This window comes from Hylobates moloch, unplaced genomic scaffold (genome assembly GCF_009828535.3).
Source record: "Hylobates moloch isolate HMO894 unplaced genomic scaffold, HMol_V3 SCAFFOLD_5, whole genome shotgun sequence".
Lineage (NCBI taxonomy): Eukaryota > Metazoa > Chordata > Mammalia > Primates > Hylobatidae > Hylobates > Hylobates moloch.
The window spans coordinates 65,852,197-65,880,091 of NW_026652280.1; the positions used below are offsets into that span (position 1 = coordinate 65,852,197).

The 27,895-nt window shown below is 41.5% G+C and overlaps 1 protein-coding gene and 1 long non-coding RNA gene across 2 annotated transcripts in view; one reads left to right on the top strand and one right to left on the bottom strand.

The window, feature by feature from the left end:
* Window positions 1-27,895, bottom strand: part of LAMA1 (laminin subunit alpha 1) — a 171,295-nt gene that overhangs the window by 110,104 nt on the left and 33,296 nt on the right. Inside the window, exons 2-3 of the mRNA XM_032152780.2 lie at window positions 23,569-23,739; window positions 23,257-23,369 (exon numbers count right to left, since the gene is read on the bottom strand). Of these exons, the coding sequence (XP_032008671.1) occupies window positions 23,257-23,369; window positions 23,569-23,739 (284 nt within the window). The remainder of the gene's footprint in view (window positions 1-23,256; window positions 23,370-23,568; window positions 23,740-27,895) is intronic.
* LOC131383472 (uncharacterized) lies at window positions 16,779-23,405 on the top strand. Its single transcript, XR_009213515.1, has 3 exons — window positions 16,779-16,841; window positions 22,596-22,661; window positions 22,957-23,405. It is a non-coding gene; the product is annotated as an uncharacterized LOC131383472 (long non-coding RNA).

The following is a 27,895-nucleotide window of genomic DNA, read 5'->3' on the forward strand; positions in this document are numbered from 1 at the left end:
CTCAAAAAAAATGGCTGGGCACCATGGCTCAAGCCTGTAATCCCAGCACTTTGGGAGGCTGAGGCAGGCAGATCACTTGATGTTAGGAGTTCAAGACCAGCCTGGCCAACAAGGTGAATTTTTTTTTTTTTTTTTTTGAGACAGTGTCTCACTCTGTCACCCAGACTGGAGGACAGTGGCGTGATCTTGGCTTACTGCAACCTCCGCCTCTTGAGTTCAAGTAATTCTCCTGCCTCAGCCTCCGGAGTAGCTGGGATTACTGGTGCACACCACCATGTCCAGCTAATTTTTGTATTTTTAGTAGGGAGGAGGTTTTACCATGTTGGCCAGGCTGGTCTCAAACTCCTGACCTCATATGATCCATGCCTCCCAAAGTGCTGGGATTAAAGACATGAGGCACCATGCCCCAACAACTCTGAATTCTTACAACGACATTCTTCTTACGAAGTAAGTACTATCATTTCCCCCCATTACAGATGAGGAAATTGGGGCACAGAAAGGTTAGGTAATCTTCCCAGGATCTCATAGGTGCTAAACTGTATATAGCAGGGCTTGAACCCAGGCAGTTTGTACTCTTAAGCACTATGCTGCACTACTTCTATATATTGCAAAGAAAAGGAAAGAAATCCCAGGCTGAGACAACTGATAAGTCCTAATCCAGTTTTTCCACCCTTTTACTTCAACCAGTGTCATTTCTTTCTTTCTTTCTTTTTTTCTTTTCTTTTTTTTTTTTTGAGATAAGATCTCACTCTATCACCCAGGCTGGAGTGCAATGGTGTGGCCACAGCTCACTATGGCCTTGACCTCCTGGACCCAAGAGATTCTCCTACCTCAGCCTCCCAAATCTCTGGAACCGCAGACAAGCCACACCATGCCTGGCTGATTTTTTTTTTAATTTTCTTCATAGTCACGGGGTCTCACTATATTGCCCAGGTTGGTCTTGAACTCTTGGGCTCAAGTGATCCACCTGCCTTGGCCTCCCAAAGTGCCATGATTACAAATGTGAACCACCACATCCAGCCCAAAATTATTATTATTATTATTTTTAAACAGAGTCTCACTCTGTTACCCAGGTTGGAGTGCAGTGTCGTGATCTCTGCTCACTGCAACCTCCACCTCCTGGGTTCAAGCAGTTCTCCTGCCTCAGCCTCCCGAGTAGCTGGGATTACAGGCACCCACCACCACGCCCAGCCAATTTTTTTTTTATTTTTATTTTTAGTAGAGACGGGGTTTCACCATCTTGGCCAGGCTGGTCTTGAACTCCTGACCTCGTGATCCACCCTCCTCAGCCTCCCAAAGTGCTAGGATTACAGGCGTGAGCCACGGCGCCCGACCCAGCCCATAATTATTTCAATACCATGTTCCAGTAGTTTATCAACACTTTGCCAGCTTTTATTCTGACAGCTTAGTCATATATAAGAAAATGATACCAAATGGAAGAACAGCCGTAGTGAAAAACTTCAGGACAAGCTCTCAAGGGAGGAGTTACTTAACTTTTATCTTGATCAAAGACTTCCTTAGGATGTTGGCCATTGTTGTCACAATCTCTCAATAGTCCTCAGGGTCCCCAAACTGGAGACCAGGAAACAAACTAGGGGTCCTGGGAGCGGTAAGTCTGATAAAGAGGCAAAGGGTGCTATGAAGAACCTAAGTACAATTTGTCTTCACTTTGCCCTGTTATGGGCTGAACTGTTTCCCCCAAAAGTCATACATTGAAGTTCTAACTTCCAGTAGCTCAGAACATGGCTGTATCTGGCGATAGGTTCTTTAAAGAGGTGATTAAGTTAAATAAGGCCATTGTAGTGGGCCCTATTTCAATATTTCTGGTGTCATAAGAAAAGCAGATTAGGACACAGACAGTACAGAGGGAAGACCATGTGAGGATTCAGGGAGAAGAAGCCACTGTGAGCCAGAAGAAACAGACTCTGCTGACACCTTGACCTTAGACTTCAGCCTCCAGAACTGTGAGGACATCAATGTCTCTTGCAGTTGGTGCTACTTGTTACAGCAGTCTCACCTGATTGATACAGGCCGAATTCACCAATCATGTGTTGACAAATTGGTCTTATGTATAATATAGAAAAACTGAAAGATTGTCTGTTAGTATGTAGATTTTTTTTTCTTTTTGAGACGAAGTTTCTCTCTTGTTGCCCAGGCTGGAGTGCAATGGTGCAATCTCGACTCACTGCAACCTCTGCCTCCTGGGTTCAAGCGATTTTCCTGCCTCAGCCTCCCAAGTAGCTGGGATTACAGGCACCCGCCACCATGCCCAACTAATTTTTGTATTTTTAGTAGAGACAGGGTTTCACCACATGGGCCAGGATGGTCTCGAACTCCTAACCTCAGGTGATCCACCTGCCTCGGCCTCCCAAAGTGCTGGGATTACAGGCATGAGCCACTGTGCCTGACCAGTATATAGAATATTAAACCCTTGTCCCAATAAAATCCACAATATTTCTTTTGCCCTTTTTTTGCATGGTTGACTAAACTGCCTTTTCTCTGGATTTAAGGTTGGCTGAACACAAATTGATGATGCAGGGGTTCTCACTAGACTCAGAGTCAATGTAGTCTTGCTAAACCTGCAGCTGATACAGCCATTTTTAAATCCACTTTCATCATGATTTTCCACCAAGTAGCCTTTGTTAATGATCACTGGAATGCACATAAACAGTGTCACATAAATAAAGTAGGCACACATCAAACGCCACTTTCTAAAAAGGAATCCAGACAGGAATGTTCATGTGGGCCTCAATCTTAACTTAAATATATTAAATCTATCTCAGGGACAGATGTCTAAAAAATACAGATAACCTAATTTTCCAGCATCAGAGGTCAACTTCCCATGTGCAGACAGAAGTGAAGCCTCTCCTCTCCACAGAAAGTGCAACTGTTCTCCGCAGGCTCTCAGGAAATCTACAGGGCTCAATACCAGGCACAACTCTGCTCTGGAAATTCTCCATAGAAGAACCTACCTGCCTCCATGGTGGTAACTGAACAGTGAATGAAGGCATGTCTTCTCTCTTGCATGAAGGAAATGAACTTTTCCCAGACAAAAGAGATTTAGATTAACAGTTAAGTGCATTTGATAAATAATATTGCTCAATTATCCCTGTGAAAGTGGTGATTTTGTGCTCTGTAAGCTTTATGTCTCATGAAATTATTAGAGAATGAAATGTAAAATGACCATTTGAATTAATACTTACTACTCATGAATAAAGAAGCAGTTATTTGATAGGAGGCTAATTACTAATGCAGATATGGCTCACTTCCAGTTTTATAGCGTGTCAATCACGAAAGCACTTAGTCAATTATCAGCACGTGAAGTGCCAACAAAAACTAGGAAAAACTGAGATGCTAGGGAGCTGAGACGGAAGGAAAGATGTCTGCAATACACATTTTAAATACATTTCTCAGAGCAATTACTTGAAATGTCATTTATATTATATTTCAGTTGGCAGTTTTAACTGTTATCTCCTCATTTTAGGAGCAGCATACTCAATTAACAGACAAAAAGAAACAGCTTCATAAATAAGAAGAACATTTCAGAATAAAACGTGATTTGTTTCTCTTTAAATTTGGTGCTACCATTAGATGTGCAAAATAAACATGTCCCAAAATTAAAACAAAACAAAACATGTCCTCGTCCAGTAACTTTTCTCTTTTTTGCTCCTTTTCTTTTTGCTTTTTGTTTTGATTAGGGGAGGAGGGACAGGCTGCCAATAGTGATAAATTTAGATCAAGCAGATTTCTTTCCTTCAAATTCTTAAAATTTATGTCTCAGACGATCTAGGAATGCTCCCTTCAGAACCATGCTGAGATACTTAAAGTGGACATTGAAGAAAAGCCAAAGTAAGATGATTGCTGACAAATAGAGGGCACAGAGATACGAGCCCATTTAAAACGTAAATAGTAACCCATGATCAGTAATCTGAAGATAGGAAAGAAATACTTCAAACACCTGTCAGAAGCAGTTCTGACTTCCATCAATTAGAAAAGCGATTTCAAAAGAAGCCCACCCGTAAGCTGGTCCAGGTGTCACCGTTTCCATTTGAGGGTGACTAATAGTATTGTTGTTTTAAAAAGTGTGCAGGCTGGGGGTGGTGGCTAACGCCTGTAATCCCAGCACTTTGGGAGGCCAAGGTGGGCAGACTGCTTGAGCCCAGGAATTTGAGACCAGCCTGGGCAACACAGCAAAACCTTATCTCTGCAAAAACTACAAAAAAAAAATCATCCAGGCATGGTGGCGCACGTCTTTGGTCCCAGCCATGGAAAGGCTGAAGTGGGAGGATCACTTGAGCCTGGGGGGTCGAGGCTGCAGTAAGCCGTGATGGTGCCACTGCACTCCAGCCTGGGTGATAGAGCAAGACCCTGTCCCTCATCCCCCACAAAAAGTGTTGAACCACTTCATCTAAGAAACAGAACAGACAAGTAAGAGGTTGTCTTCCATTCCTAGTCTCGATGTATTTCTCCCTATAATTGTTCCTATTGCTCAAGTTGACGAAGTGTTCTTGGTGATTTTGCTAAATTTGTGGAAAATTAGCTGGAACTACCTCAAAACCACAGCCAGGCATGTCACCAAATGCTCTTTGTGGGGATCTTCATTTCTCTTCCCCACCTTGTAAGATCCATGTGACAGACAAGTGCCCCTAGAATGATATAAACCCACGTGTGAAATGCAGTTACAGGCCATTCTCAGACCCGAGAAATCCAAAAAGCACCTTTTCTATTACCCAACTCCTAACCATTCCCTTGGCCGGAACTATCAAGTTTTCACCTAGGAGTGTCTTAGCCTTTGAAATCACACTAGGCTTTTCTCCAAAATGTAGTTCCCCATTTGTTCATGTTGGGACAGTGGTGGCAATGAATGGCATCCCTTCCTTCCTCTTCTGATGTGGAAGTAGGCTGACAAATCTGTCATGGAGATTGGAAAAAGCAGTCTGCAATATTCCAGAAAAAAGCAAATCTGGAGGATGTGATGTAGATGGGCGTGGTGGAGGCCTGCTTGACACACTCCCTCCTGCGTCACAGCCTGAGCGGGTGCTTGTGGACCCACCCTGGAAGCTCTGTCCTGTGGGCCAGAACCTGTGCGTCTGAGAGCAGCCTGCACAGGAAAAGAAGAGCACATGTGTGCCCTGGGGGAGCAAGTCAGCAGTCCCCGAGTTAGGACAATGACTGCTCCTCCCTTGAGGACAGGTGGGGGAGGGGTGAGCAAAGGAACACTCCACAAGGACACAAGAGACTGGGGACAAGGACGCCCACTAACAATTTTTCACTGAAGCTTCATCCAGTCATCATTAACCGAGCATCTGCTTTGTCACAGGGACTACGCCAGGTGCCACAAATATGGCAGTGGATGGAAGGTCTATGTGACCAACACCCTGGTGGGAAAGCCAGATGCTGACCAAGTCACCAGGGAGAAGGGTGGAGGCTGTGAGAGTGCCTGGGTGTTGGGGGAAGGCCCATTAAGTCTGGAGAAGGCAGATAGTCAGGGAAGGCTTCTCTGAAGGTAAGAGAAGGTATTTCTGAAGCCAGATGAGAGATGTCCAGGTAACTGGAGCAAAGGTGAGAAAGGACACTGAGGGGAACTCTGAGGGCAGAGCACAGAGGAAGGAGTGCAGAGACGGCAGGAGGGAGCCAGCGGGCGCCTGGCCAGGGCTGTAGGCCATCACGCAGATCTTTGTGCACCGTGGTAAAACCCTTAGACCATCCCAGGGCCTGAAACCAAGGAGCTACGGGGTCACCGGGGCTGAAGGTCACAGAATTGGATGTTGGTGCCTGGAAATTGTGAGAGATGGTGGTGCTGACTTTGTAAACACCAAGAGACCAGAGCAGATATAAAAGCAATGGGTCTTACAGGGTTTTCTAAAAGCCCAAAACGTGAGTGAGAAGGAAAACACAAAGAGGCCAAGCAGGGTCTTCCAGCTCGATCAGATCCCTCTCTCCACTATAGAAAGAGTGCAGAGTTCTCTCCTACGTGGCCCCAAAGCCCACACTTCCCCCGTCTTGCCTCAGTCCCAGAGAATATCTGGCTAAAAATTCAAACTTCTTTTCACCTCTTCTCCTAGTCCTCACATTGACCTGTTTTTGCCCCAGTTGATGGAGCGATGGTGAAGAGCTTACAGCTTGCATCCCTTCTTCTCATGCCTTATTATGAGAAAACACACGCGCATCACACCCAATGACAGTAAAAGGGCCCTTAATCATTAAGCCTCTAAAATCCAACAGGTGATACTGCCCAGAAAAGCTGTGCAAATCTGTACTTAACGAACTCCATTAAACATTAACCTGTTAGTTATACATTTACAACACCCAGAAACAATAATTACGTGTTTTCTTTCCTTCGGGCACTAAATCTAGCTGAATCATTGACAGTTTTAGCACTAGAGAGATGAGAAAGCATTGTTTTTTGTGAGTGTGTAAAATTTCACTTTTTATATGGATCCTTGGTCTATATTCTACTTGAAGATTCTCCTTTTTCTTTAGACACATCTAACTTCACTGAGTATCTAACTGACAAATCATAATATTTAAAGCTTATTTTTTAAAAGAGAATATACAAATATGTAGGATACATAATATATAGGAAGGCTTTTGTTTATTTTTTTAAAAGACGCAGTGGGGAAGTAAAATGGTGCAGGTACTACGGAAAACAGTATGGTGGTTCCTCAAAAAATTAAACATAGACATAGAATTACAGTATGATGCAGAAATTCCTCTTCCAGGTATATATCCAGAAGAAGAGAAAGCAGGGACTCAAACACACGTGTACACCAATGTTCACAGCAGCATTATTCACAATAGCTAAAAGGTGGAAACAGCCCAGGTACCCGTCGATGGATGAATGGATAAACAAAATATGGTCTATGCATACAATGGAATATTATTCAGTCTTTAAAAGGAAGGAAATTGTAATACACACTACAACATAGACAAACCTTGAGGACATTATGTACGCTAAGTGAAATAAGCCAGACAAAAGCACAAATAGAATACGATTCCACTTATGTAAGCTTGATTACCCAGAGTAATCAAATTCATAGACAAAAGCTGAATAGAGGCTACCTAGGGCTGGGGGAAGAGAGAAACATGGAGTTGGTGTTTAAGGGGTACAGAGTTTCCATTTGGGAAGATGAAAAAGTTATGGGGATAGATGGTGGTGATGGTTACACAATATACTTAATGCCACTGAACTGTACACTTAAAAATGGTTACAATGGCTCCCAGTGCAGCCTCGAGTGCCCCTGTCCCACCCGGCTCCCCCTGCTGATGTCTAGTGTTTTTTTTTTCTCTCCTGTCTTTGTATTGAAGGCAGGAAACAAGGGTGTCAAGCCCCCATTCCCTCCCTACTCTGACAGCAGGATTGGATGTTGTGTATTGTGGATTTTTTTGTTTATTTTGTTCATTTTGTTCTGAAATTAAAGTAGGCAAAATAAAGAATATGCCATTTTTATACAAAAAAAAAGGACAATGGTAAATTTTATGATAGCATATTTTACAACAACACCCCCTCCAAAAAAAGGAGATGAAAAGTGAATGGTATGAAGATTCAACCTTGTGAAAGACTGAGCTAAGTTGAAAATGAGTAGGAATGTAGTATTTCTAGGCAGGGGCCAACTCCATAGAAACCAATTAAGTCAGCGGAGGTCAAGCAAACAGCTCCGAGGGGATGTTTGAAATCTTATCTTTCTCATGACCTGATTTCGGTCACATTCTTACTGAGCTCTGGCAAGGCATGATGATACTTCACAAAATACAAAATCAGAGTTCCAAACTCAGGGCTTTACAGTGAAAGACCCATTGTTCACACAATGCTTTCTCCTTGGTGGCATTTCCTGAACAGCAAGTGACCTCGGGCAGCCCCATTTCTTGCCTGGCTCAGTCTATAAGACTGATACAAGACTGGTATAAAGTTGTAAGTGATCCTAAATATTGTTCATCCCAATGAAGACCTACTAAGTGGTTATTTAACTGGCATTTTTTTGTGCTTCTGTCATACGAAGAACACAGATAAATATCTTCTGATTACATACCATTAAATAGTAGGAAAAGCAAAAATTCTTAAATTATATGATTGACAATTCTCATGATCGTCTTGTAAATACAACGGAGGAAAAGGTCTTAGAAACCTTTGAAACTGCATTGGATCAGTCACTTGCTCTTAAAAGGGTGATTAAGAATAGCCAAGGCCGGGCACGGTGGCTCACGCCTGTAATCCCAGCACTTTGGGAAGGGGGCAGGTGGATCATGAGGTCAGGAGATCAAGATCATCCTGGCTAACAGGGTGAAACCTCGTCTCTACTAAAAATACAAAAAATTAGCCAGGCATAGTGGCACACGCCTGTAGTCCCAGCTACTGAGGAGGCTGAGGCAGGAGAATCGCTTGAACTCGAGAGAGAGGTTGCAGTGAGCTGAAATTGCGCCACTGCACTCCAGCCTGGGTGACAGAGCGAGACTCTGTCTCAAAAAAACAAACAAACAAACAAAAAAACGACTAGCCAAAATTTGATCCAAAAACTATTGTACAGAGGGGCAGAGGGGTGAGGGGGAATTCTCTGTACGTTCCATTCAATTTTTCTGTAAACCTAAAACTTCTCTAAAAAATAGTCTATTATTTTTTAAAACAAGAAAACAATTACACATATTCTAATAATTCTCAACTAATAAGAAAGCTTATGTTGGCCAGGTACGGTGGCTTACACCTGTAATCCCAGCACTTTGGGAGGCCAAGGCAGGTGAATCACTTGAGGCTAAGAGTTTGAGACCAGCCTGGGCAGCATGGCAAAACCTCATCTCTACTAAAAATTCAAACATTAGCCAGGTGTGGTGGCATGCACCCATAGTCCCAGCTACTCGGGAGGCTGAGGCACAAGAATGGCTGGAACAGAGGAGGCAGAGATTGCAGCGAGCCGAGATCACACCATTGCACTCCAGCCTGGGTGACAGAGTGAGACTCTGTCTCAAAAATCAGCCCAGTTGGCTGAACAGAAGCTAATAAGTATAATAGTTTTAAAGCTTTACCAAATTTCCCAGGCTATCTCAGTTTGTACAGCTATGCCATCCAGCTAATTATTTGCAGGTTTAAATTTGACCTCACAGTTTTCCCAGGCTTCATTTCCGAAACGGACAGGCCAGAGCAAGTCAGTGCTTTCTAAGTGCCTGCATACAAATTCCAAAGAGACCACAGGTCTGAGGAGGTGCATGGCATCAACAGGCAGCTGTCCTAGTCACTAAGAAGTCTCTACCTTCATTGCACTTTGGCAGCCTGGTCATCTCACCAAAACCAACGCTTTCAGAGTTAGAATTCCACAATCACCCATATTCCCCTGCAAAAAGGTAGTGATAGGTGAGTAATATATTTTTAATTTCCTATAGTCTAGAGAACTTTAAAACTACATTGAATGTTTTCCATGATTTAGGCTTAAAATGACAAATACAGAGGATGTGTTCTCTACATCCCAGTGCATATTCATGAATGACATGGATACAAATCGACACATTCTTCAGATTTTTCATGTAAGTATAAGACGAAATAATGAATAGGAAAGCACTTTATAAAATGCACAATACAGAGGTAAGGTATCAGATTTTTAATCAATTTCCCCATGTTCCGTAGTTATTCTTGTGACAACTGGCACTCTCAAAATAATGAGACTTAGAGTAGAATCAGTTTTTTCCCTTTGGTTGGAATATGACTTGAAAAGTCTGTCCAGCCTCTGATGTTGATACTCAGTATCTAAAAATGTCACCACCGTGTTACAGCAATTTGACTGCCTCAACAGATTAATAATCATAAAATTTATACATGTGAAGATAATAAATCAGACCAAACATTGTTTAAACATCTGAATTTAGCTTAGTGCTCCCAAAGATGTGTCCAGTACAGTGACATAATGTAACAACTCATTATAAATAAATAAATTATCTGCTATTCAATTAGCATAGGACAAAAAAAATAAGAAAATAAAATTCTGATCTCCATACTGCTGAGGAATTGTGAAACACACTTTGTCTCTGTTACTGAGCATATAAATTGAGCAATGTTTTTGAAAAAAATAAGGCAATAAAGATCACATTTTAAAACATTAAAGCACTTAACCAAATAATCTAATTTTTTGAAATCGACACTAAAAAATAAATTACTGTAACAGCCATAAAATATTCAAATGTTTGTTGCAGCATAACTTAGAATAGCCCCAAATTGGAAACACCTTAAGTGTCTCCCAATGGGAACAGGTTAAATGAATTATTGTGTAGCCAAATGATAAAATATCATTCTGCCATTAAAAATTATTACAGGCATTTTCCTGGTCGCTAGGAAGAACAAATTGGTACCACCTGGCTCTCCTCCAGTGAACAGCTAGAACTCTGGACACAGGATACAAAGAATGGGTTTCAAATATTAGACAGCAGGCAGCACGGGACAGTGACTCCCAGGAGAAGAGCCCAGGATTGCTTTGCTTTCTGCCTAGAGGCACTTTCTGGACTGTGCTTTGCCAATGTTTTATAAAGTTAAATATACACATATCTTGTGGCCAGTTCCACTCCTAGAGAAATGAAAACACACACCCAGAAAGACTTGTAAGAATGTCCACAGCAGCATTTTTACAATAGACAAAAACTGGAAATACCCAGCAAGACAGTGGATAAATAAATGTTGCTATATCCCTAAAGTGAAATTACTACACAGAAATGAATGGAACAAGCCACTCATACAAGCAACGGCATGTGAATCTGACAAACCTCATGCTCAGAGAAAGAAGCCAGACACAAAAAAGGACGCACTTATCAATGATTTCATTGTTAAGAAGTCATCTCACAGGCAAAACTCTTCCAAAGCGAAAAAAAAATTCAGGACAGTGGTTCCTCTGGCTGCTGGGAGGGAGGAGAGCAAGTGGGGAATTGGCTGGGAAGAGGGTAGGGGAGCCTTTTGGGGTGATGGAAACCTTCTATACCTTGACAAGGGAATGGCTTATACAAGTGTCTGTATTTATCAAAACTCACCCAACTATACACTCAAGACCTGTACATTTCATTATATGTCAATTATATCCCAATAAATAGAAAAACAAGAGACGAAATGTTTATTCTAGGACTGAATGTACTATGTCAGCTCCACAGACCACAGACATGCCAGGCTTTCTAATTTCCAAGTCTTTCCCACCCTACTCTTTCTTGCTGCTTCCTTCGGTATTCCCTCCTCCCTTTCTCCAGAGGGTCCTTTTCGCTTTTTTTTTTTTTTTTTTTTTTTTTTTTTTGAGACGGTGTTTTGCTCTTGTTGCCCAGGCTGGAGCACAATCTTGGCTCACTGCAACCTCTGCCCCCCAGGTTCAAGCGATTCCCCTGGCTCGGCCTCCTGAGCAGCTGGGATTACAGGCATGCACCACCATGCCCGGATAATTCTGTATTTTTAGTAGACACAGGGATTGTCCATGTTGGTCAGGCTGGTCTTGAACTCCTGACCTCAGGTGATCCGCCTGCCTCAGCCTCCCAAAGTGCTGGGATTACAGGCATGAGCCACCGTGCCCGGACTGCATTGTTTCTTTGAACCATGAAGTGGTCCTTCCAATGTGTTCTCTGTGCACCCCCAGTCCCTGCACACTCTACACCACTCAGCAGAAGCCTATTTTTCCCCACCAGACCAGAAGCCCCTTGAGAGCTGGGGCCTGCCTTTAAAGATGCAATGAAAGCGACCCTGCTCATCACTAACAACCAACATAGTGAAGGAACCGCCCATGTGTTGTGCACTTTCTCTGCACTAACGGCTTAACGTGGATCTGATCATTGTCTTGCTCATCGACGAATCCTGAGATCCCAGTATGCACAAGGCAGAGATTCCATGATTTCTTAAAAATATTCAGTGTTCTCAGATATGATGCAATGGAGCAAAAGGTCACTGCTGGTTGTAAGAATCACAGGGGATTTTTTTAAATAAATTTTTCTTATATTTTTCTATAGTTTAAAAAGTTTCTGCTATTATATGTTACTAGTACATCAAAATAAAGGAAGTTCTGTGCAGAGCAAAGGTCCACTGAAGACATTAAAAACACAAGAGATATTCTGAGACCTAGCTGAGGTTTTTATAAGCCATGTTTTAAAAATGTTGTTACAGCTTTGTTTTTAAAGATGGAAATACTACAATCTGAGTAGAAGTCAATACATAAAAAGAAAAGAAAAAGCTACAATGGATACCAAACTGCACTATATTTTTCAAAGAAATATTTCTTGAGAAATTAAAACTTATCCCTTTTTTTCAGCTTCAATATAACAGGAAGAAATAATTTCAGAACGGACTTCCCTTTTTTCCCATAAATATACAAAAATCTTTACTTTGATGCCAAAACAGTTGGGGATATGAAAAGCATTTTGTGATCCAATCCTGCAAAACTGTCTTCACGGATTTCCCTGAATCCTCCCAGGCCAAATGCAAGAAGCCCTGCTGGGTAGAAACACTGAAACAGTGCAGCCAAACCTTGGCAGCTCAAAATCTAAAGAGAACTGAGCTCTGCCAAATGGCAAAATGGTTATCCTGGACTGTTTGGCAACCCCCACCGATAATACATAAGTGAGAAAGCTTAAATATAAATCATATCAAAAAACAAAACTCCATCTTGTTCCTAAAGCCTAGCCTCAAACGTTTTCACTTATTCAGCTCACTTATCGTTAAAAGAACAGTATGTGCATTCCTGTTTGGTTCCTATAAGCTCTTCACCTCACCTAAAGACAGGGGTGCGGCCCCTACAAGATAAGATATGCAAGGCTGCAAAGATTAAAGCCTCCTAGAGAAAGACCCTTTCAGAAGGCTGAGGCAGTAGTAGTTTTAAAACAGGCCTCAAATTCTTCACCCCTCCTCCGGTTGATGGGTGAGGCTGGTCTATCTTTCCCAAGTTGAATCTCCGCCAACCTGAGTGACTGGGTGGCTCACAGAGCACAGGGAAACTGGCACTGTGTGACTGGTGACCAGGTCTAAGAGGGGACACAACTTCTGCCTCCTGCCCCAAGCTGCCCTATAAGCAAGCTGCCTTAAGGCAGCCATGCTGTGAGGAAGCTCAGGCGCCCATGTGGAAAGACCACACAGAGAAGCCCTGAACTCTCATGAACATAGCCTCCAGCTGCCCCAGGAACCTTCTCCCAGCTGGTCTGGCACCCTCTTCCCCAGCTGCCCCAAACCCCCTCCTCCAACTGCCCCAGAGACCCTCTCCCCTAAGCTGCTCCAACTCTAGCCCCCATGGTCTGCAGCCTTAGACATACCCACTCAGGCCTTTCCTAAATCCTGACCCCACTGAAATCAGGAAAGGTATAGAATGAATGTTGCTGTTTTAAGCCATAAAGTTTCACAGTGATTTCTTACACAATAGATAACCAGCAGAGAAGCTATGCATGAGAAAATAAAACGAGATAATGAAAATGTGAAAACAAAAGAAAGACCTATTTCTGAGGCTAGCAGCTTCACAGAGAACATGACAACAAAGATAAAAATGTCTGAAGGGCAGGAATTTAGGGTGGCTTACTTCCAAATCATAATGATGAGCTTAAGATTTCTTCCAATCTATTTATTTTACCAAGCAAATTCGAGAAACCTTAGTATTTGAAATTGGTGGAGGCCAGTATGAAGTAATAGAAAACTGGAATAGAATCATTAGAGTACAAACAAGCATACAGTAAAAGTAATTTCTATCTGCGTGCTTCTAGGAAGGGTTTCTGCCTAACCTCTTTTCAGGAACAGCCAAAATTCACTTGTAATGAGACGCTCCAATTTAGATGCAATTCTTGCAATAAAAATCTTTAAAGATTTTATCTTAAGAATGTGAAATTTCCCTATTTTCTTGTTGACCTTGTCGATGTGCTTAATAAACACTTTATATTTGAACGATACAATAAAAAACCTCACCCAATATTGGTCAATTTTTCAGAAATTTGGGGGAAAAAACAACTGACATCTGAATTAATGAGGTTTTACAAAACCCAGCACACAAGCAGCTCCTGTCTAAAAGTTTGCATAAAACAAAGGCCCCTCTGTGATTATGTTCCCACAACAAAGTGCTACTTCCTAATTAAACCTACACATAAAATAAAGCACTGCTCCAAAAGGCAGCTTTATTTTCAATGCCACAGGGAACTTCCCTTCTTTACAAAACAGATCTTATCTTCTAAAAGACCATTACACATTTTTACTCACAAATCTGACCCTCACTCCCACTGAAATGTTCTCCGGGTTTAAAAGTTTTTTAAGGAAAATAGGAGATAACTGATTTATTTTCCTGCTTCTTAGTCAGAAAAAAAAAAAAACATGTTAGGTAGCACCCAATTCTGTCAGCCACTGCAAAAGCATGAAGGAAGTGCCAATACCCTGCTGGATTCATAGGGGGAGGACCCTACCGAGCAGGCAAACAGAACACGAGGGAAAGGGCTAGAATCTGAACACTCCCAACTTCAGGAGGGAATTGCAAGAGCTCTTGCCAGTCTCCCGATAAAGTCAGAACAAAGGAAAACAATAATTGGAGACCAAAGACAAGGAGACAGCGTGGCATGGTGTAGAGGGAACCAGAGGTCCTGGTTTCCAGGCCTAGCTTGAGCACCTGCAGCCGTAGACTCTGGGCAAGCCTGTGACCTGCTTACTCTGTGCTGCGATTTTTGTACCTGCAAAGAGATGATCACTCGCACTCCAGAACTGCTGGGAAAAGCAGATGAAATAATATGGATGAGGAAAAAAATGCTATAACCCATATGTATTAATTCCTATATATGTACCTGTTAATAACATTCCTCTTTCAAAAGATGCGCAAAACAAAATTAACCATAAATTTGTCATATAAACCTCAAACATGATTGATATTCAGTGTATTACTTCATTGGTATACATACGAAATGAACCTTTTTTCACTGAAAGCTCAAGTTATTACCCATAACAGAAAAAGCACCAAAATGTCAGGCCTGAGGATTCTTAGGCAAATGATGGGTAAGCCATATAGAAATTATTAATGCAGCTTTAACAATTATTAATCATGAGTTTCAGTTATACGGAAATGTTCATGCTATACATTTACATAAAACATTAGAACACAAATTTATATATCACATAATCTGTCTCAGCTGGAGGGTCAGAGTGGTGCAATGATGCAGAGCCCAGGCTCTTAAGCTTCAGTGAGTCCTACCCTTGAGCAAGCCTCTTAAACTCTCTAAGTCTCAGTTTCATCATCTGTCAAAAGGGGGTAATAACAGGAGCCAACTCACAGGCGATTATGAGAATTCAATGACATAATCCTGATCAAGTGTACAGCACAATGTCTGGCGCAGTAAGTATGTAATACATGATAGTATTGTCGTAGCATTATTAAATGCATAGAATTGTAGGCAAATGACAAAGTAAATATCCCAAGATATCAATTAGCGATTGTTAAAGAGTGAAGAGATGATGTGTTTCTGCCTGTTTACACTTATCTGTATCTTCCATTTTTCTATGATGATTCCATTTTAATTTCCTAATTAGAAAAAACAGAGTAATTATTGACTTACGAATTTCTCAAAATCTGCATAACTGCACTCCTTAATTCTGTTAGCTAACTGTAATTAGATTCTATTAAGGCCTTGTTTAACATTTCCCTTGGTGATATCTGAAGATCTTCGGGAACCTAAAGCAATTTGTGTATTAGAAATATGACAGAGGGAAAGAAAACTCATGTTTATTAAATGTGAGGAGTTTGTTAGGTACTCTACATCCTTCATGCTATCACATTTCACTTTGCATATATCACCCTACCACACTTCATGCATCTCCACCACATCACGCCACCAAAACCCAATAGTTAATACATAAATGGAACTGCTTCTGTATTTCCTCCATCCCTGTCCTGAAGGTCCCAGGACCAAGCTGGTGCCCTGATGCAGTCTCTCAACTGAGAACCAAGACACCTAGTCTGTAATGTATTAGACAGCAGCAGTCCATGATTTCTCCAGAATTCTAAAATTTGCATTTTCATTCCGAAGTTAATCTAAAAAACTTAATATGAGCATATTTAGGATGCGGCTGACCACCATAATAACAAAATCCTGCCCCAGGATGTCAAGGGCTGCTCTGTCTCAGTGTTTCTGTTGGTATCCTGGTGCAAGTGACCACCTACTGAGAAGAACTGTTTGTGCTGGTTGCTAAGCACCTGCCAGCCCAGCTTTGGATGCTGAGGTTGGGACGCTGCAAACCGATGCTCCCTGAGAGCGACACTAGTGGCAGGCTGGAGGGCTGGAGGAAGGCAGAACTTCTCCCCTGTCTACTTTCGGGTCCTATCAGCCTTGCCCAGCAGTGGCCCTCTGCCTTGGCTGTAGCAGCTGACTCCAGCCTCCAGCTTTCCAGGACCCCCAGAAGAGCATTCTGAAAGATAGGAGACTCTCTTCCCAGGCTCTAGGTGCTATAAACACACCCTCCTGCGCTGCTGCCTCCTCCACCATTACTATCCCCAAGTTACGTTCCTGCTCCCTCTCCCAGCTCTCCCACACTGTCAAACCAATTCCTCACACTAAATTTGTGCCTTTAAATGACTGGTGTGGCTTCCATTTTCCTGACTGACTCTGGCTGACATAATACACCAAATATTTCACAGTGTATTAACTTTTTTAAGTTGTAGAAAAATATACATAACATAAAAACCATGGCTGTAGCCATGTTTAAGTGTAGAATTCAGTGGCATTAAGTATATTCACACTATTGTGCAATCATCACTACCATCTATCTCCAGAACTTCTGAACCTAAACTCTGCACCCATTAAACAACAACTCCCCATTCTCTCTCCTCCCAGCCCCTGGCAACCACCCCACTCCACTTTCTGTCTCTACGAACGGACTACTCCAGGTACTTCATCCAAATTGATTCATATAATATTTCTTCTTTTGTGTGTGGCTTATTTCACTTAGCGTAATGTTTCCAGGGTACATACATGCTGTGGTATGTGTCAAAATTTCATTCCTTTTTAAGGCTAAGATTCTACTGTATGCACATACCATGTTTTGACTATCCATTCACCTGTTAATGGTTGATGGACATCTGGGTTGCTTCCACCTCCTGGCTACTGTGAATAACGCTGCTCTGAACACTGGCATCTGTTTGAGTTCCTACTTTTAATTCTTCACGGCATTCCCTAGTAGTGGAATTGCTGTAATTCTATGTTTATTTCTGAGGAACAACCATACTGGTTGTGTGTGTGTATTTTTTTTTTTTTGAGAAGGAGTCTTGCTCTGTCGCCAGGCTGGAGTGCAGTGGCATGATCTCGGCTCACTGCAACCTCCACCTCCCGGGTTCAAGCTATTCCCCTGCCTCAGCCTCCCAAGTAGCTGGGATTATAGGCATTGGCCACCATGCCCCGCTAATTTTTTGTATTTTAGTAGAGACGGAGTTTCACCATGTTGGCCAAGACGATCTCGATCTCCTGACCTCGCGATCCGACCTCCTCGGCCTCCCAAAGTGCTGGGATTACAGGCATGAGCCACCGCGCCCGGCCAGAACAACCATACTGTTTTTCGTAACACTGTGCCATTTTACACTTCCACCCACAGTGCACAGGGTTCCAGTTTCTTCACATCCTCACCAACACATTATTTTCCAACTCTTTCAATACAGCAATCCTAATGGGTGTGAAGGGGTATCCTATTGTGGTTTGATTTTCACTTCCCTATTCAATAATGACGTTGAACATCTTTTCATCTCAACAGTGTATTAACTTTTAAAATAGTGTTTCTCAAACAGGAAATCTTTGTGTTCTTCTACTGAGAAATGCTACCATAGGGAATAAATTTTCATATAATTCGTGGAACCTATAGGATTTTGGGCAATTATAAATGCAAGATTCATGAAACGTGCATGCTCTTTCCGAATAATTTCTTATAAATTTTAAGTTGTCAAAAAAGATCACTGTTCAGTGGTATACTGATATACGAAATCCTAAACCACTTGATGGTGAGCAGCATTTTATTAATGGAGACCACAACATATATGTTAATTTTGTATTTGTTAAAGTTGATGATTATTATGCTTTACTTTTCTTAAAAATACCACACACATGAAATTCCTATGAATTTTTTAAAAGTGAGATACTGCTAGATATCTGACAGTGTATCTTCTAAAATATTGTGAATCAATGAAAGAAATGAATAGTGGACATTATTTTTAAAAAGCAAAGAAGTAAATCTCATTATTCCTCTTGTAATAAGTTACTAAAATAAACACTCAGTAGTTAAACCTTATTGCAAACCATACAACATTTATGGACTTCTGATAAGACTACTTTTTAATCTTTTCTTTAGTTTATCTTGCAGATAACCAAACCTAATATATAGAGGCTAAAAATGCTGTAATTCTGACAGCTGTCATCAATTAGAGAATCAGGAACAGGATCGATGTTAGCATTTGCCAATACAGAATGCAGCTAATTTGGTCATAAAACCTCAAGAGCTGATATTTACCAAGTTACACAAACACATTTATAATATTAAGTTTTACAACTCTTGATAAGACTAAGGTCTACCTGTAATTTTACTTTAGAAATTTATACTTTAGATTTTACATTTTATAGTACTGAAACAAAGCAGTCAAAAGGTTTGTTCCTTGTCCTTTTCTATTCAGGCTGTGAACAAGAAAAGAAGAGGGGGGAAGTTAAAAAATAAATAAATAAAAGCACAAGGCCAGGCGCGGTGGCTCACACCTGTGATCCCAGCACTTTGGGAGGCCAAGGTGGGTGGATCACCTGAGGCTGGGAATTCGAGGCCAGCCTGACCAACATGGAGAAACCCTGTTTCTACTAAAAATACAAAATTAGCCAGGCATGGTGGTGCATGCCTGTAATCCCAGCTACTCAGAAGGCTGAGGCAGGAGAATCGCTTGAACCCCGGGAGGCAGAGGTTGCAGTGAGCCGAGATCACGCCACTGCCCTCCAGCCTGGGCAACAAGAGCAAAACTCCGTCTCAAAAAATAAAAATAAAAAAAGAAAGAAAGCACTAGGCTGGGCGCAGTGGCTTATGCCTGTAATTCCAGCACTTTGGGAGGCCGAGGCAGGCAGATCACTTGAGGTCAGGAGTTCAAGGCCAGCCTGGGCAACATGATGAAACCACATCTCTACTAAAAATACAAAAATAGCTGGGTACAGTGGCTGTAGTCCCAGCTACTTGGGAGGCTGGGGTGGGAGAATCACTCGAACCTGGGAGGCAGAGGTTGCAGTGAGCCGAGATCACGCCAATGCACTCCAGCCTGGGCGACAGAGTGAGGCTCCATTTCAAAAAAAAAAAAAAAAAAAGTACTGATCCATAACGCAATTATTGACTCAGTGCCTGAACTGTGCCAATGTCCGGGTATGCAGAAGTGAATAAGACATCTCTCTATAAATACTAACCAGGAAAGGAAAGGGAAGAGAAAGTAGGAGAAGACAGCTGTGGTCCCAACCCTCATGGAGTATATAGTCTAGAAAACAACTGGTAGTTGGCTAATGGCTAAGGAAACATGCAGATTTTGGCAAGGTAAAAAAAAGTCATCAGAAGGTGTAGCCACGCTGTAGATCTGAATGTAATGTCAGTGAGATCTAAGAAACAGCGGGGATATGGGAGAGAAAAAAGGAGGTAACTTTACAAGGAAGAAACCTGACTTTTAACATCCAGACAGAATTCAAATTTAGCATCACTACTAGTGGGACAACCAGCCCTGGGTGCCTCCTGATGTGAGGCAAGAGGATGGCTGGTGATGTGTTCTTGTGAAAAATACTTAAGTGGAATCTAATCAGGTCTCTAGAGTGGAATTTGGTGTATAGGAAATAGAGAGCACAGAAGAATATGTTAAATAAAACCATGAAGAAATAATCTGACAAATCCAGATGTGGCATATTCTACAGGACAACTGGTCTAGTCTATTCATATATTCAATAGCATTTTTTTTAAGTGAAGGACAATTCAGATGAGAAGAGATTTAAGAAGCACAGCAATTCAATGCAACAAGTGGTCCTTACTGGATCCTGGTTAAAAAAAAAAAAAAAAAAAAGCGGTAAAAGATACTAGTGGATAAATTGGGAAAACTGAATGTGGATGGGAAAAGAGTTATTAAGAAATTACTGTTAATTTTGCCCAAGGAGGCTGAAATGGCATGGTATCTAATCAGAACAAACGTCTTTATTTTTTGAAGACGCAAACTGAAGGATTGGTAAAATGTTGTGATGACTGCAGTTCACTAAAACAAACATGGTCCAGTGTTTTAAAATCCCCAAATCTCAAGGGTGGGTATATGTGTATTCACTGTAATATGCTTTGTACATATTCAAAAGTGTTTGTAATAAAAAGGCTCAATAAATAAATAAATCTAAGAAAGGCTTGATCAGATATAAGCATAATATGCTTTGTTTAAAAAAAAAGCACAGCAGAATTTTTATACGGTGTAAATGGTAAAGAAATTTATGAATACTAATTATTTTAAGTGATCTTCTTTTTAAGGCATACCCTAAAACACTAAAAATTACCTAAAGCAGTCTATAACTATATGTCTATGGGTTTTTTTTTTTTTGAGACAGAGTCTCGCTCTGTCACCCAGGCTGGAGTGCAGTGGTGCAATCTCGGCTCACTGCAAGCTCCACCTCCGGGGTTCATGCCATTCTCCTGCCTCAGCCTCCCGAGTAGCTGGGACTACAGGCACCCGCCACCACGCCCGGCTAATTTTTTTGTAATTTTTTTAGTAGAGACAGGATTTCACTGTGTTAGCCAGGATGGTCTCCATCTCCTGACCTCGTGATCTGCCCACCTCAGCCTCCCAAAGTGCTGGGATTACAGGCGTGAGCCACCGCGCCTGATCGTCTATGTTTATTTTTAAAAAATGCCTTAAACATCTAAAATGGAGACTGCCTTCTGGAATTCCTCAGACTTAGTCCATCCCTTCAGGATGAAGTCAAGCATGACAAATTTCAAGACAAAGGATAGACTTACAGAGGTTTGAAATCTATATGTAAAATGTCCAGGTCTTAATTTGGCCAAACTCATATAATACCACATTCTTAATAATGAACACAGTTTTACTTTTTCCTTTAGAAAAAGGAAAATATGTTAGAGAGGTGATGGGAAAAACCAAAATCTTCCAGAGAACCATTCTTACCACTGAGATAAACACAAAGGCCAGGGTAAAAAAGAAGCTCTTGGCTGGGCGTGGTGCTCATGCCTCTAATCCCAGCACTTTGGGAAGCCGAGGCTGGTGGATCACCTGAGATCAGAAGTTCGGGACCACACGCCTGTAGTCCCAGCTACTCAGGAAGCTGAGGCAGGAGAATCGCTTGAACCCGGGAGGCGGAGGTTGCAGTGAGCCAAGATCGAGCCACTGCACTCCAGCCTGGGTAATAAGAGTGAAACTCCATCTCAAAAAAAAAAAAAAAAAAAAGAACAAAGAAGCTGTTTTCTCTTTTTCTTTTCTTTTTCTTTTCCTTTTTGTTTTTTATTTATTTATTTATTTTTTAAACAGAGTCTCGCTCTGTCGCCCAGGCTGGAGTGCAGTGGCGCAATCTCAGCTCACTGCAAGCTCCGCCTCCTGGGTTCAGGCCATTCTCCTGCCTCAGCCTCCCGAGTAGCTGGGACTACAGGCGCCTGCCACCATGCCCAGCTATTTTTTTGTATTTTTGGTAGAGACGGGGTTTCATCACGTTAGCTAGGATGGTCTCCATCTCCTGACCTCATGATCCGCCCACCTTGGCCTCCCAAAGTGCTGGGATTACAGGCGTGAGCCACCGTGCCTGGCTGTTTTCCCTTTTTAAAGGGATTTGAAAATATTAAGGAGTGTCACATTAATTCATGTCTTACACCTGAAAGCTATTAAAAGTGTTATTTTACTTTCATAATACTGTGAAACTGAACTTGGAAAATGTCTCCTGAGCTGCACATCTTGCTACCTTATTTGCTGTAATTATTACAGAACACAAGTTCCTTGTACATCAATACATGAAGTATCACCTTGTCTTCTTAAAATCCTGCACATTTGGCCAGGCCTGGTGGCTCACCCCTGTAATCCCAGCACTTTGGGAGGCCGAGGTGGGCGGATCACGAGGTCAAGAGATGAGACCATCCTGGCCAACACGGTGAAACCTCGTCTACTAAAAACACAAAAGAATTAACCGGGCATGGCGACAGGAGCCTGTAGTCCCAGTTAATCGGGAGGCTGAGGCGGGAGAATCGCTTGAACCCAGGAGGCAGAAGTTGCAGTGTGCTGAGATCGCGCCACTGCACTCCAGCTTGGTGACAGAGTGAGACTTTGTCTCAAAAAATAAAAAATAAAAAATAAAAAATAAATCCTGCACATGTTAAAACTATCACTTATTCAAAGAATTCTGATGGTCATTAAATCTCTCTAATTCCTATTTAAATCCTACAATGCACATTACGATTACTTGTCTCTTTTAACCAATCTCATATTTTACATGAAATTTATGAGTTCTAACACAAGAGAAACTGAATGGAAATAAATAAGAATTAATGCGATGGCTTTTCTGAAAAGCTCAAAACAGAACCAGGACAACAGCTCCAAAACACCTGCCACCTCTCTTTTTCATTCCTTCCACTCAGACTCCTTTTCTTTTCTTTTACTTTCCTTTCCCAGGAACATCAGGACAACTGGGGCTCACCCCATATTTCTCTCCATCCTCCTATGTGGCCTTGAAGCAAGGTAAGAAGATGCAGGTGTGGCTGGAGCCAATCATACCTTCCCTTTCCCCACTCATGCTGAAGGCGCTGCTTAAGTTAGTATTGGGCAACTCCAACTTACCTGGCCTAGAGAGACTGCATCTGGCAGGGGAGACACAGTCAAGAGGTTTAACACTGTCTTGCTTTTTTTTTTTTTTCTTCTAGCCTTATATAATCCTTATACAATAACTTGCGCAATGACATTAGCAAGACAGTAAGCTAAAAGTTAGGAAATACATGTGCTATCCCCCTCTCCCTCCCCACGCATCTATCGACAGCCAGCAAACAGCCTGACATGATATCCTGGATGGATGAGTGTGCCCTGTTGACACAGCTTCAAAGAACATCAACCATATGGCAGCAGTTTCGCCCATCTCCCCAAAGATACCTGGGAATGATAAAAGTGACAAGAAATGGCACCAGGGACTCCTTCTGTATACCACTTGCCTTCACCTAGTGGAAATAGTGAGACTAGAACGTAAATGTGTTCAGAAAGAAGCCAGACTTTCCCAAAAGTCATCAGAAGTCCACAGTTCAGCAGCCCATACACACTATTCCATGGTTCTGGCCTCACCTACCTGTCTTAAGTCCAGAGTGATTGTGACCCAGTGATACTCTCTCCCATTCTGAATGCTGGGACTTTGCCACCAGTTATTGGTGCCATCTATGGCATGTGATATTGGATGGCGTTCTGTTAAAAGAAAATAAAAAACATGAATTCCTCTTGGCTGTTGCTTTAAATTTCTTAAGTTCTAAACCATAATGCTAGTGGAAACAAAGAGCAGTGAAGGTGAACACAATGTTTATGGCTTCCTAATAGAAGTCTCAGTCCTCATTTCACAAAGTGTACATTCCCATGGGAATTTCAGAAATAAAGGCGCGACACTTGCCTCTGGGGTTTGCACTGTTGCCATCACAGATCCGGCACTGTGGGTTTCGGACGGGCCGACCCGGCACATGCTCCACAAGTTTGCAAAACATCTCCGGCCCCTTCTCGCCACAGGTGGCATTGGTGCTGATGTGAGCATTGCTGGCAAGATTGAGAATGGCAGGAAACAGGCCTGAAAGTGAAAATTTACCAAATCAGCTGAGCCACTTGAAATCCAAAGAATGAGCTTACCCCATCCCACTTGGTAGGTGCATCAAAAGGAGATTGAAAGTCTTTGTGCTGAATGAAGGAATCCTTACACAAACACAGGATACACAGCATGGTTTCATCTATGTGAAATTCTGGGAGAAGCAAAATTCATCTACGGAGAAAAGTCAAAACATTGTTGCAGGGGGTGGGGATTGACTATGAAAGGACAGAGGAACTTTCTAGGGTAATATGTTCATATCTCGATAAAGTTTTGGGTTTCACAGGCAGATGCAATTGTGAAAAATCACAGAATGAGTACACCTAAGATTTGGGTAGATCTGTGTATCTTAGTATGTGCACATTCTACCTCAAAAAAAAAATTAAAAGAATCATAAACAAATACCAATGTACATGCGGAAATGTTCAGGAGTAAAGGGTACTTATGTCTCCAACTCACTTCGAAATGCATCACAAAGTAAGCTGGCTTCCAATGATATGCCATCTCACACAAGTCAGAATGTCTATTATTAAAAAGTCAAAAAACAACAGATACTGGAGAAACTGTGGAGAAAAGGGAATGCTTATATATACTGTTGGTGGGAGTGTAAATTCGTTCAGCCGCTGTGGTGTTCGTGCAACTGCACTCCAGCCTGGGCAATAGAGCGAGACTCAGTCTCAAAAAAGAAAAAAGAAAAAAAAATCAAGGCGAGAGTATGGGTGTTCACTGTACAATTCTTTCCACTTTTCTGACTGAAAATGTTTACAATAAAATGTTGTGAAACAGGCTTTAAGGGAAGTTTCAAATGATCCAATGCATATATTTATCAATGCAATTCAAACGCCTTTCCCTTGAAAGATGGGCATTTATTCTCTCCTCACTTTGGTCCAGTTGCCTCTGATAGTATTTACAAGGTCTTTTCTATAATTATCTAGGATTTTTTTTTGTCTCTCTCTTCTCTTTCTTTATTCCTGTTTTCTTTGGTGAATAAAATTTTGGAACACAAAGATCCAGTTTTCAAAATGCTTTTCAAGTCATTATTGATCTTTGCCTTTGTACAGTTCCTTTGTCTCAGCTGATTTTATCTTTAAGCAGCCAAGATCAGTACCAGGTCCAAACTATTCAGGAAACAATTTCCTGGTGACTGTGAGAAAAGTACCTCTATTCGGTTCTTTGGAGATTTAACTTTATCTTGGTAAAAGGGGATAGCAGCAGTGAAGATTCTGTAAAGATCTAGAAATGATGGTGTACGCGATGTTGAAGAGACATTCTCCAGGCATGGACACTGAGCTGAGAGCGTACTACAAGGGTCTCAGCTTAGTGGCGTTTCTCTAACGTACTACAACTTGATCTTAAAAGATCACAGAATATAATCTTTTCTTTGTAAAAACCATATAGAAATACCATTACTGCAAGCCGGGTGTGGTGCCTCACGCTTGTAATCCCAGCACTTTGGGAGGCCGAGGCGGGCAGATCACAAGGTCAGGAGATCAAGACCACTGTGAAACCCCGTCTCTACTAAAAAATACAAAAAATTAGCCGGGCGTGGTGGCGGGCGCCTGTAGTCCCAGCTACTCGGAGAGGCTGAGGCAGGAGAATGGCGTGAACCCGGGAGGCGGAGCTTGCAGTGAGCCGAGATTGCGCCACTGCACTCCAGCCTGGGCGACAGAGCGAGACTCCGTCTCAAAAAAAAAAAAGAAAGAAATACCATTACTGCAATGTTTATTTTTCAGTGAAATTTAAAATAGTACAGTGTAATTTTAGTAACACAGAAGGAATTCATGGCTTCCATTGTTATTTTTTAGGCACTGCCTAATACGTTCGGTGATCTTTTCCATTATAAATATTTTAAATTTTAAATTATAAAACAAAAATGGTTCTTTTTCTAACACTTGCTACACTAAAAAACTTACCATGCATCTATTAAAAAAATACATTAGGTAGTCTTTCAAAAACTTTTTACATAAAACAGGACTACTTATTAGTAATTCTACTCAAATAGAAGAATCCCATTCTGTCAATAAGTCCTTACCCTCTCAAGATAAAATAGTTATTTAATATTTGTACTCTAAAGCATTATTCTTAATTTTGAAACATAACATGGACTTACATCATATACTATGTTTAATATATTTATTTTCATTTTTAACTTAAAGATGCTTATTTTTATCATATCCCTGTAAAGGGACTTCTTTTTTTTAAATACAAAATAAGAAAAAAATGCTTTATGAGGAACCAGATGAGTCATTATATTTAATCATGCAGCTCCCCAATTTATTATTTTCATCAACCAATAGTCAGACAGTTATATTTTATGTAATAATGTACCTCCTACAGTAACACATACATTCTTATGTGTGATATCACCTGTAGCAGGGGCTGACATTTATTCTATTTGGTATTAAGATAAATAATTTCCTCCATCCTTTATGACCATAATATTCTAGTATTTGATTCAAATTTCTCTTATCAGCTAATCATTTTAAATAAAATATGCTTTTAAACTATAGCGTTTTGTCCAAACAGCTAAAATGACATTTTTTGGTTCTGTGTTACATACATGCATTTAGATTTACAGTACAATCAACTCTATCCATTCCCTTCACACTGACTAGTCAAGCAAGAAAAAGAAACCAAGGTTACAAGAACTGACTTCACAATGTACTTCTCTATTAACAACAAATACTTCACCAGTTAACGAATGTTCCCACTTGCTCCTTATTCACCCCCACCAGTTGCAGGACGTCAAAAGAACTCCCCACTACCTCCCAATCTGAGTAACCGCAGGGTCTTGTGTTATTGAGGAGGGGAGGGGGCCAGGGAGTCATGGGAGCACCACACGCTATGTATGCCGGAGTCTGCCCTGAGCCACTGAGAAAAAGCAGCTCAAACCTCATGAACATAAACTTAACTGTTTTTGAAGAATAATATCTCAGTTATAGTAATCAGCATCAGGTAGTTCTTTGCACTAGACAGGTTTCTTATCTGGCTGTTCTAAAAATATATATATATATATATTTTGAGACAGAGTCTCACTCTGTCACCCAGGCTGGAGTACAGTGGCACGATCTTGGCTCACTGCAACCTCCACCTCCCGGGTTCAAGCGATTCTCCTGCCTCGGCCTCCTGAGTAGCTGGGATTACACATGCGCACCACCACGCCCAGCTAATTTCTGTATTTTTAGTAGAGATGGAGTTTCACCACATTGGTCAGGCTAGTCTCAAACTCCTGACCTCAAGTGATCCACCCGCCTCGGCCTCCCAAAGTGCTGGGATTACAGGCTTGAGCCACCGTGCCTGGTCCTAAATATACTTTTAATAAAAAGAAAGATTGCTTTTTTATTGAAAGTGTATTTAGAAGAAATATGCTTCATTAGCATGCCTATACAAGCAAAACCTTCAAATAATTAACTTCATAAAAATATTTGGGTTGTCTTTCACTAAAACTAAATCTTCCTTCTCAGATAAGCTAGTATTTGGAAAAAAATATTCACTAAAAATGATGTCTTACATATTATACTTACTCCCTTTTCATAGTTAATCACTATCCTTTTGTTGCAAAGAACCACATCTGTTTGAAGATGACAGAAGATGAAACAAGGTTGGGGCCGGGCGCGGTGGCTCACGCCTGTAATCCCAGCACTTTGGGAGGCCGAGGCAGGCGGATCACTTGAGGTCAGGAGTTCAAGACCAGCCTGGCCACCATGGTGAAACTCCATCTCTATTAAAAATACAAAAAAATTAGTGGGGCATGGTGGCGCACACCTGTAATCCAGCTACTCGGGAGGCTGAGGCAGGACAATCACTTAAAGTTGAGAAGCAGAGGTTGCAGTGAGCCGAGATCATGCAACAGAGCGAGACTCTGTCTCAAAAAAAAAAGCGGGGGTTGGGGGATGGGATTAGAAATGTGTACTAGAGCAAGCATGTTTTAAACAGAATTTTTTTTTTTTTTTTAGATGGGGTTTCGCTCTTTTTGCAGAGGCTGGTAAAGAGAGTTTTTTTTTTTTAAGTCCCTAAGGTTGCTGACTCATTGCAGACTACTGAAATAGTTCAATAAAGGGGAACCACATGACCACTGAGCAGGAGGTGAGACAGGAAATCAGAGAGTGAGAAGGAGCATTAGGATCAGGACAGTACCAAG